The sequence below is a fragment of the Carassius carassius genome, chromosome 39 (genome assembly GCF_963082965.1).
Source record: "Carassius carassius chromosome 39, fCarCar2.1, whole genome shotgun sequence".
NCBI classification, from domain to species: Eukaryota; Metazoa; Chordata; class Actinopteri; order Cypriniformes; family Cyprinidae; genus Carassius; species Carassius carassius.
The window spans coordinates 23,575,327-23,587,330 of NC_081793.1; the positions used below are offsets into that span (position 1 = coordinate 23,575,327).

Consider the following 12,004-nt stretch of genomic DNA (forward strand, 5'->3'; position numbering starts at 1 on the left):
ACTTTCTGGAAGAGAAAGAGGAAACAGTGTGCATTCTGGTTACAATATACTGTCTGACAGTAGCCTACTTTTACACTTTTTCAACAGAGATATGATGACAAAGAAGCCTTTAGAATTTATCTGGAAACCAAATTTATACCAAGTTTATGCTATAGCCACCTGCAAAATACACATCTTACATGGGGCATTCCTACAATACAATGTCTTAAAATACAGAATAAGAAATTTGAAAGATAAACTGTAAAGATGAAAGTCAAATTAGTTTTTTAGCACTATTACGTAAACATCAATTCACTGTTAATAATTTCACTACTTTTGTTTGAGTGGATGTTGCCTTTTTTTTCAATATTGGCGGAAACTAAACTTCCAAAATTAAATATTTACTAAATATGAATATTTATTCGAAAGTTTCCAGTATTTATTTAATTCCTCGTTTTCTAAATATTTAAAAACAACAGGACTAAATATATTTTATAAATGTGTATCTATACACATATTTTTGTCTGAATTTTGATTTAATTAGTAATAAGTAAACTCCCAATCCCTCACTGAGCAAAGCCTAAATTGATCTCTTTCTATCCTGTTTGGTTTTTGGTTTCTATCCTGTTGTGTTTCATTTTGTTAAAATGAAGGTTTACATGCCAGAGCATATCCCTGTTTTTATATTAGGCTTTGAAAAACTTTTATAGAAATAGTTCCTTAAATTACAGCACAGTCTAAAGGCTGAAAAGGTACTATATAGCAGAAGAAAAAAAATCCACATGCACACTAAATTAACATCTAAGCAGTAGACATAAACATGAATATTTTATATTAATATTAACATGGATGTTTGTCCTGTTTCTGTTTTAATGCCAGAGGCTTTGGGAATGTATATGGCCTCTGGTGGCTGCTTCGGTAACCCCCATGGCATCCACGGCACGCAGGACTAGGCGGGTTCCACCGCTTAGAAATACACCCACTAGACAAGGCCTAAATTCACTCTGCAAACTCCCCATCTCATTCCTGGGAGAGTGTGGTGAGCAGCATGGTTGATATCTACTGTATATTATGCATATGAATGTTCTGAGTATCAGTGCTAGTGGACTGTGGTGTGTGTGTGTTTGTGTACACTTGTCTGTCTTTAAGCCACAGCTTGAAGATTGGGTGAGTGGTACATCAGCCTGCCAGTCTCTCCTCCTGCTGTCGGTCAGGAATCAGGCCCTCCAGAGGCCCAGCTGTCACTCTTTCGTTGCAGGGTAAATAGATAAAACAGCCCATATGGGTCACGAGAGACAAAAGAAGAGCAAAGCAAAAGTTACTAATACTAATAATTAAATAAATACAAAAAAGCTAAGAAAAAAAAGGCAGCAAAGCAAAATCAAATAAAAGCACATTACACTTCTACCTTGCATGTACTATTTATAAAAATAACGCTCTGGTATATGAAAAGCATTCCTGAAGGTGTGTCAGTACATGCCAAGTGACAAAAGCCTTCCTCATATTTTGAGTGACACCCTGATGCATTCCGGTGGTTTCCAAGAATAGAGCATGACGCTAGCAATGCCACAGCCACGGGCTTGATTCCCAGGGTAAGCATGAAAAAATATACAGTGTATACCTTGAATGAAACGTCCACTGCTTTGGATAAAAACAACTGCCAAATATATGAATGTAAACCTATCAGCCTGTATCGGAGATCAGTGGTACATAAAGGAAAGAAAATATTGTTGAGAAAGTAAGAGCGGGATGTTTCCCAGCATATAGAACTGTGGTGTAGTTCTTGGCATCAATTCAAGCTCACTACTGGTCCCCGATGAGCCCATAGTAACTTAATGGTACAGTGGAAATGCACAGGGCTTTAAAGCCACATGGGTCTTGATTACCCTCAATAAATGCACAGACATTCTGCTTAAATTCTCAGTGGCTGATTAAACAAATAAAGCAATGCTAAAAGAGCCACAGAACACTATGTTTACACTTTTTGGTGTCATTTCTTGACATTGACCTGGAAAAGGAAAAAGGATTTTAACATTGCATCAGCTTAACTTTTTATTAATATCAACTTCAACAGCCAACAACATTGACAATGTCCAATCTGAAGGTTGTGGTAGGTAGGTATATCATATTATAAGTAACTCAAGTCCTGATCTGGTGAATACAAATCTAGAGGTAAGAGTAATGCTAGTGATTAATTGTTTTATCCATTTTCATCTCCATTTCCTGCTTAGGAGGCTATAAGCGGCATCAACATCTCTGTTTACTACATCCACTCATATCCTGGCAACACTGGGATCCTGTGAGCTGATGGGAATGTAAATATAATAAACACTTTTTACAGTTAATGGCTCATGTGACAGTAAAAAGTCATGACTCAAGTCTGAAGATGCTCTCTCTCTCTCTCTCTCTCTCTCTCTCTCTCTCTCTCTCTCTCTCTCTCTCTCTCTCTCTCTATATATATATATATATATATATATATATATATACATATATATATATATATATATATATATACATATATATATATATATATATACATATACATATATATATACATATATATATATATATATATATATATACATATATATATATATATATACATATACATATACATATACATATATATATATATATACATATATACATATATATATATATATATACATATATATATATACATATATATATATATATATATACATATATATATATATATATATATATATATATACATATATATATATATATATATATACATATATATATATATATATATATATATATATATATACATATATATATATATACATATATATATATATATATATACATATATATATATATATACATATATATATATACATACATATATATATATATATATATATACATATATATATATATATATACATATATATATATATACATATATATATATATATATATACATATATATATATATATATATATACATATATATATATATATATATACATATATATATATATATATATATATATATATATATATATATATATATATATATATATATATATATATATGATGCAACCTGTTTCAGTTAGCCTACTACAAAACAGTAGGCAGTATTCAGTTAGTAAGATGATATTCCATTCTTAGGGTAGCCTGTTTAATGTCTGTCTTTTCATTTTCGAAAACCACAGGTCACTCCTCTCCATGTGATATGTTTGTTTAGCAGTTGCACTGCTCTGTCTTCCATACGCTATTATTATGTTGATTATGTTGATTATGTTGATTATGTTGAGGGGTGGTGCTAGCGCAGTGGATAAGACACATGTCTTTGGTGTGAGAGGCCCGGGTTCGAATCCACTGTGAGACACCAATGTGTCCCTGAGCAAGACACTTAACCCCTAGTTGCTCCAGAGGTGTGCGACCTCTGACATATGTGGCAATTCTAAGTCGCTTTGGATAAGGCGTCAGCTAAATGAATAAATGTAAATGTTGACAACTTAAAAAGAAAAAAAGATCATTGGCGCCCTCTGCTGGCGTTAAGTAAATTATGTGACAGAGAAACGCCCGTGTATAGGCTAAAGTATTTGAGTAAATGTAATTAGTTACTGCACTTGATTATCTTTTTGGCTACAATGTAGTTTTACTGAGTATCAAAGATATCAACTTTTACTCTCTACTACATTTTTGAATAGCCTAACTATCTGTACTGTTTACACCAATACAATGACCGATGCAATTACACATTACATTTTGCATGGGACCTAACTTTTTCTGCATTCGTTTACTTCTGCTACAAAATAAGCAACATTGCCGTCTACAAGGCATTAAATGTAGCTACTATATATTGTGCATTTTGCCCTTACTCAAGGCTTCTCTATGCATTAGCAGTTAGAATCGCTGTTTTTTTTTTTTATAAGAAATGAAGACATGACTGCAGCCAGCGATCAGGCCGAAACCAGTACGTATAGTACAAGATGCCTTTGACTTTAATTTTACTTGACATCATTATATTTATCTCTCATATTTTTGAAGGAAGCTGGTTTAATGCTCTTTTTGAGTTATAGAATATAAACATGATTTCTCTCCTTACAAATCAACTGTTGTTGGTTTTATTTTATTTTATTTTATTTATTTTTTGTCCCACTGGCACATCTCTTAGGTGTTGAACACTAATGCATCTTTGAGCCTCAGTAGCTTAATACTTAAGTATACAAATACTTAAGTACTGTTAAAATCAGATACCTTTGTACTCTTAAGTCGTTTTGGTGACTTGTAACTTGTAATGGAGTTATTTCTGCTGTAAGGTATCTGTACTTTTGCTCAAGTAGCCTATGGTTTTCAAGTACTCTTTACACCGCTGCTTGTGTGTGTGTGTGTGTGTGTGTGTTTTCCCATCCAAAAGATTAAAACACCTGCTCTCTTAGCTGAATCTGTCCAGATTTGTATAACCCCCCCTTCACCGCTGAGTCTACTGAATCCAGTGGATATGTCAGACAACCTGTAATAAAAACTGTTTTATTGTCAAATCGCTAAAGGTGTGTTGCTATAAATCATTGTAAAGCCGTCAAAACCTGATCAAAGCATGACATAATTTGTGAACCTGGACCACAAAACCAATATTAAGTGTACATTTTTCAAAACTTTACATTGATATACTTTATGGTTTATTAGAATCAAACAATAATTGGCCCAGACACAACTATTTGAAAATTTGGAATCTGAGGGTGAAAAAAAAAAATCTAAATATTGAGAAAATTGCCTTTGAAGTTCAAAATGAATTCTTAGCAATGCATATTAGTAATCAAAAATTAAGTTTTGAAATATTTACGGTAGGAAATTTAAAAGACCTTTTCATAGAACATGATCCTTACCTAATATCCTAATGATTGTTACCCATACAATGTTTTTTTTTTTTATTTTTTTTTTATATACCCCAGCAACTTAAGACTGGTTTTGTGCTCCAGGGTCACATTTGTTTACCAAAAAGACACACCCTTCTCTACAGCCCGACAGTCATGTGACGGGTTACACAACTAAACATTCAAATAATCTTTTAAATGTTCATAGTCAAAAATGAATCTGATCTGAAGGCACATTTCGGTAAGTAGGCCTATTTATTTTGTTTTATATTATCGTAAAGCTTTCTCTTAAGCACATGATGTGTGGCCTACCATAAAATTAATACTTTCAGAATATTTAAATGTAGTTTTAAGAATCAAATGGCACATTGGCAGAATGAGATGTGTTCGTTTTAAATAGCAGGCTATCATAAAAGTGCTGTGTGCATATTTTGTTGTCTCCTGTCTTCAGCAAATGATCTCAACAGAGGAAGAAGACCCAGGACCCAGGTCCCAGGAACCTCTAAATTTGTTTGAGTGCCACAAGAATGTCCGCTGAGGGACACCGTCCACCGACCTTCTTAAAACTGTTTAGCTTCGTTATGTTCAACCTAAAAGCAAAAGCATTATCAAGGGAAATATTTAATGTAGCAATAAGGTAAGCTGTAGCCTATATGGGCATTTTGATTAACAATGTTGCGTTAAAACCTTCCTAGGCTATTTAAACATTTGTTTGAACAGATATTCGGAACAGACAATCCTGATTTATTCAGTCAGTAGCCTATAATAAACAATACAAATTAAAATAAATAAATATAATTGAAATCGTTTTAGCAATAACACACAACATTGAAATATATTTATAGGCCTAATAATAAATGCATATGCAAGTAAGACTCACAAATGTTGAATAGAAAAAAATAGCCAATCAGCATTAAGTGTTCACTTTAAGCACTGAGGAGTGTTGAGAAAAGGAACATCACAGAGGAGGCTAGCCTCCTGTCTGGTATATCAACCAACCGTCACAGAGAGACGTAAATCACGTGCTATTATTTCCAACGTCTCCCGTAGCGGCTGGGCTGATTATTTAATAATTTACCCAGTATTTATGATGAGTAGCAATATTGAATGGATTTTCTTTACGTTTTCTGACCAAAAGACACCAAAAAGCCATTTTAAAGTGGTTAAGCAAATGATAATAATAACAATCGGCAGGGATCCCCAGACCAATACAAAATTAGTTTATCAAATAGTGTGCATCCTCCATTTTAAAACCCACAAGCCGCCACTGACATGCACAAACACTGCAAGCTAAATGTTGGGGTTATTTTCATCTGTTTTATACAGTAGCCTATCTTTCCAAAATAAAGCGGCTGTTATAATTTGTTAGTTTATTGAAGGTGATTGTAAAACCATTGCTGTCAGTCATTTGAATTTTAACCTTTAAAATGTACAGTGTATATAAATACAAAGACATGCATGTATATATAAGAAAAAATTTATATTTATAAATGAAATATATTTATATATAAAATATAATATAAATATATAAATGTATATACACATGTAAATATTTTGAATATATATTCATAATGTGTGTATATATATATATATATATATATATATATATATATATATATATATATATATATATATATATATATATATATATGCCTGCGCGGGCATGTTTGTTGGGATACGAGACGCCGCCCTAATCCCTTCAAACCTGATCAAAATACATCATTTGTTTGATGACCTCAAAGACACACCCTTCTCAAGAACTAGAGAACAGAACCGAAACCTAAACTACTGAACATCCCTACTACACAGACTCTGTGTGACATTCTGTGTTCTTCGTATTCCTCCCAAACTATCCAGAGACATGAATCAAAAAAAAAAAAGCATACTCAGGTGAGTATTTATTTTGGTTTATTTTATTTTACTGCGTTCTCCAAGGCTAAGGATGTGTTACTGGATATATTGTTTATTCATAAGCAGGCTATACTTTAAAAATATTAAAATTTCTCTGTAAAGAATCAAATGGCACACTGGCAGAAGGGTTAATTTTGGCTTGCCCTTTTGTGAAACATAAAAGACATCGGATCGGTAATACTTGACAATAGCCTAAGGATCATTAGTTAACCACTTTAGTTAACATGAACTAAGCATGAACAATAATTCTACATCATTAATTAATCTTAGTTCATGTTAATTTCAGCATTTATAATGCATCATTAAATTCAAAAGTTGTGCTTGTTAACATCGAACTAACATGTACTAACAATGAATAGCTGTATTTTCAAACAAATAGCATTAACAACGATGAATAAATACTGTAATAAATGTGTTGTTCATTGTTTGTTCATGTTAGTGTATACATTAATGAACATTAACTATAATGGAACATTATTGTAAAGTGTTACCAAGAAATCACAGAGGCATTGGCCAAATGCGTTTTTATCTTAATCGCCAACGAAAGTACCCTACCTAGGGTGAAAGAAAGAAAGAGATGAGAACCACTTTCTCAGAAATGCAACTGAAACAAGAAAAACTAAGGTGGGGTAGGTGGAGCTATATTTAAACCAAGCCCCCAACCCCACCCCATGATTGCATTTCCTTTTTTTTTTTTTTACATACTTTCTGTAATTAAAATGGGGGGGGGGGCTGTTAAATGTTAAGTATATATCTGAATTGTACTGCATATCTACAGACAGGACCAGATGGTCTCAAAGATACCAACCCTACAGGGATTTGCACAGAGGAAGAAGAGGTGAGATAACATAAAAGAGGGGAAAAAAGGTTCTTAAAACTAAAACTAAGCTAAATTAATCTTAAAATCAAATCATCTGTATTTAAATTTAAACCATGTGCTTGATGGTCATAATGATTCAATACTAAATTATACACAGGTATCGCACATCACATGCATTTGTACTCGCGAGGACAAGTTCAAGTCTGTTTTCCAAAACAGTAAATCTAATGACCATACAGGCTAAAAAATAATAATACATGGGGGTGATGACCTGTATTAGTTGACCTGAAAAATACACTTTTTCTTATATGTTTATGTACTGTGAAAAAAAAATATTGAAAAAAAAAATCTTCTTTCTCTTCAATACATTTTTTATGTTTCCTGATTCAATCATTATATAAGAATGAAATATTATTAAAAGAAAAAATAATAATAATAAAATAAAATGAGTCACTGTTTTCCTTCTACAGATGATACAGATGTCCCCTTACTGGATTGGATCATTTCAGATTTACATCCACATACTATAGTTGAAGAGCCTGGCTTTTTACATTTTTACAAATCTATGAAAAGTGCAGGGTTTCAAAATCAACCAACATCTACTGACATACTCTTAAAACTTCAGCAATCATTTTCCGAAAAAACACAAAGTGTACAAAAGCATCTAGATAGTGTAGATACCGTTGCATTGTCTTCTGAAGTGTGGAACACCACAGCAAATAAAACCTATATGACAACTACCTGTCACCTGATCGATGACACATGGACTCGGCAGTCATGGGTTTTGGAAACCACACCTCTACCCGAAGAATATAAACCCAGTAATATTATTAGACAGCTCTTGAAAATAGCAGATAAATGGAGAATTGGAAACAAGATTAAAGTGGTAGTGACAAACGAAGATGGGATCAAGAGAGACATCAAAAAAGCAGGATGGGATTTCATACCCTGCTTCGCTAACACACTGGATGTGGTCTTCAAGGAGACGCTTGAAGCATCTTCTGACTGGAAAGTGCTGGTGCAAAGATGTTGTAAAATAGCAAAGTATTTTTCTAATGCTGAAGCACAAGGTCACCTCAAGAAGGCTCAAAAAAACCTGTGGTTACTGAAACATAACCTGGCTGAGACCAAGGGTGATAAATGGCTTTCTACACTAAATATGCTAGAAAGAATCTCAGAGCAGCGTGAGGCAATACAACAAGTGTTAATTGAATTTAATGTTGACTTACTGTTAAGCAAGCTTGAAAATAAAAACATAACAAAGACAATATCATCCCTGAAGGCATTCCAGGATGTCATATCGCCAGCAAAACGATACCACTCACTATCAGACATCATACCACAGGTGGAAGCCATGAGGAAGAAGCTAAAGGAGTTGCAACAGAGCGGAAATGAGTTTGCAAAGGAATTAGCACGATGCTTGGATCATCACTTCAGTAAAGCCAAAGAAAATGACTGGCTGACATTGAGCACCACTCTTAACATGAGATACAGAGACATCGCTCTCTCTGAGACAGGGACTTTCACACACATTACGAAAAGGATCATTGCTGAAATGGAACACCTGAATGAAGAGAACCAAGGGAGAAGCTTTCGACAACCAGGCAATTTTGATATGGATGTGAAAAGATACTTGGAAAAGGAAATGTTTGAGATTGAATATGATCCTCTTGCATTCTGGAAATTCCCGAAAGATAAAGACTGGTACCTGAGTGAGGTTGCTCGCAAATACCTGGCTGTTGTCTCTACTGCGGTACCAGCTGACATTGCCTTTGACATAGAGAAAGCCAGACTAGTGGCCAGTCGAAGAAGCAGCTTGGATCCAGAACATCTAAATATGATGCTTTTTCTAAATGGCAACTGTTTCCTTCACTCTTAACTCACTATTTAACAGAAGGGAAAACGACCATAGCCTGTTTAATATTTTAAAGGGTATAGTGGCTAAAGGTTATAAATTTATCTATTTTGATTAGGAACTATTTACTTTGTAGTTTCAATAGTCCATAATCAATCAGTGACAATATGCACAATTCATGTATTATTCACAAAAAGGTAATATGTCTGCACATTTTCAGTAGGTGAAGTCACAAACAATTGTAAGACATTTTACCCAATTTCTTGTAAATAAACTTTGCATTGAAAGTAAAGTCCTGCTTTTTTAATGCATTTTAGCTATTGTTTGTCAGTTACCTTAAGCTTAAGCTTTCAAGTCCTTGCTTAAGACGCATTACTATGCTTTGGCTTTCAATTCTTGTTGAGCTTTGATATCTTGACCTGTTGGTTATTTTGTTTTATTTTGTTTGCACTTTGTCTGTATAATAATTCGTTTTTTTTCTTCTTTGTGGGATCTTGAGAAGCACTTTGGTCAATTATGATTGTTTTTAAATGTGCTATATAAATAAAATTGAACTGAACTGTACTTGTTGAATGAGGATTGACCACAAGATGGCAGTAGGAACACATTTATGCTATATAGGCTTAGATTGGAGCACATAAAAATAAAACACAATATAATATAATATAACTTTTTGTTGTTGTTTGTTTATTTTTTGCTCAGCCAATCCATGCATAAAGTCACATCAAGTTGTTCTTACATTACTGTTTATGTTCAATTTGAATCCGCTCCCCCAATGCATTTCCCATGAAAATCCTGAAAATTGAAAATGTGCGCATTTCAATCAGAAAGCATATTAAATGATCCATGCAGTCTTGGTAGAGCTGTTCTGCTCAGGTGCTGTAAGCCTAAGTATCTCTATTTTAATAAAATTGAGTTTAGGCTTCCACCTATGAAATCTAATACTTGACTAGGGAATTTAATAAGTCAGATCTGTTGCGTCAACATTTCTCAGTCAACACAGCTGTGATTCAGTAGTTTTTAGCCTGAGGATGGTCAGTACTCGTGTGAATCTACAACACTGGACAACTAGGCCTACAACACGACCAAACTTATTCAGCTATTGTGTTTTACTCTTAAATGATGAGTCAGATTGACAGTCATAAACACAAGTACACATTACAGTCCACTGGTGAAGTTTATCAGCTTTTTATTTTATTGAAAAATAAAATATATTGCATGGGAAATTAAGGCAGGACATTATTTATATTATTTCAATACAGAATGATACAGCCATTAAGTGAAATAAGATAAACAGCAAATACCTGGAAATTAAAGATATGGTTTCATACTAAATTTTAGTGTTTTGACAACCATTTTTCTGCAGCACCTGTAGGAAGATGTGGTCTTATAAATGATTATAAACCTGTGTGCACAACCAAGCAAAGAAACTATAGAAACCTCTATGCCATTGTATATGGAGGGTACAGTTTTCTCTCTGTAAGCATAGACACAAGTAAAGTATTAATGTCCTGAAAGAAAACTACTCAGAAACTGTAGAGGGAGCCTGCTGCTCTAAAAACCTGTTACAGTCCAGCGTTCCAGCTCACTTTTCAGTTCCGGACATCTGGTCTTCTTCAAAAGCTTTGTGTGCAGTGTGATATCTCCACAACCACGTCTTTAACCCATAAAATGATCAAAAACTGGGCAACAAAACAGAGGAATAAAAGACACTGGCACATTCGATTATCCCCCATTTGTCCTCACAGACAAAACAGCACGATGCAGCATTTTGACCAGATATAAGGCAACCCAAGCCCTTCGAACCCCATTAATAAAGCCCTTTCCAAACCATTCTATACCCACAGTGAAATCCTCTCAAGGAAACATGGAGACAGCATTACAAACATCTTTCTTACAAATCATACCTTCCTTTTTTCTCTGTACAAACATGCTGATTTCACAAACCAACCAAAACACTTGGCAGGTGAGCAAGGAAATAATGTAGCTGTAGACTTACAGTGGATATAAAGCCTTACTGAGCTCACAAAGTGAAGGTAAGAGGCCACAGAGAGATCTGTACAAACAATTCTGTACCACTGAAACCAAGAGTTTGCAAAATAACCAATTCTACAAAATGGTGCTCTCTTCAGTTCAGCGTGCTTATATAAATGTTAGATTACAGGGCCAACACCCTTGACTAAACAACAGGATCAATCAAAAGACTCAAATATACAGTAAATGAATAACTGAACATGATGTACATATATCAAGAGAGGGACGGTTTTAAATTATCTCCCCAAAACATAACTTTGTGTCATGGGGGGGAAAAAAATCTAAATTCCCAAAGTGCACAATGAACTGTTAATACTAGCTTTAATAGATGGTAATTATTTTATGTTTTCAGTGGAAAACCCACAGCCTCTAATAGTGTTAATAATCCTGCCAGTATTAGAGCAAATTTGCTGTTAGCATAGTTTGTGAAAGCCTCAATCACCTAAATCTGAAGTGTTTTTTTCTGTGGCACTAAACAGAATTTAAAAAATAACAAGTTTCAAACATTACCAGACTGCCACTGGTCAAACAAATGTGTAGCCCCGCCTTCAA

General features: G+C 33.9%; 1 protein-coding gene across 1 annotated transcript; it reads left to right on the forward strand.

Annotated features, from left to right (window-relative positions):
• Window positions 1–6,490: 6,490 nt before the first annotated feature.
• Window positions 6,491–10,290, forward strand: LOC132121672 (uncharacterized). Its single transcript, XM_059531328.1, has 3 exons — window positions 6,491–6,722; window positions 7,522–7,581; window positions 8,034–10,290. The coding sequence occupies exon 3, from the start codon at window positions 8,129–8,131 to the stop codon at window positions 9,440–9,442; it is 1,314 nt and encodes a 437-aa protein (XP_059387311.1). The 5' UTR covers window positions 6,491–6,722; window positions 7,522–7,581; window positions 8,034–8,128; the 3' UTR covers window positions 9,443–10,290.
• The last annotated feature ends 1,714 nt before the right edge of the window (window positions 10,291–12,004 follow it).

Coding starts and splice junctions, on each gene's coding strand:
- LOC132121672 (XM_059531328.1), top strand. CDS start 8,129: ATGAAAAGTGCAGGGTTTCAAAATCAACCAACATCTACTGACATACTC.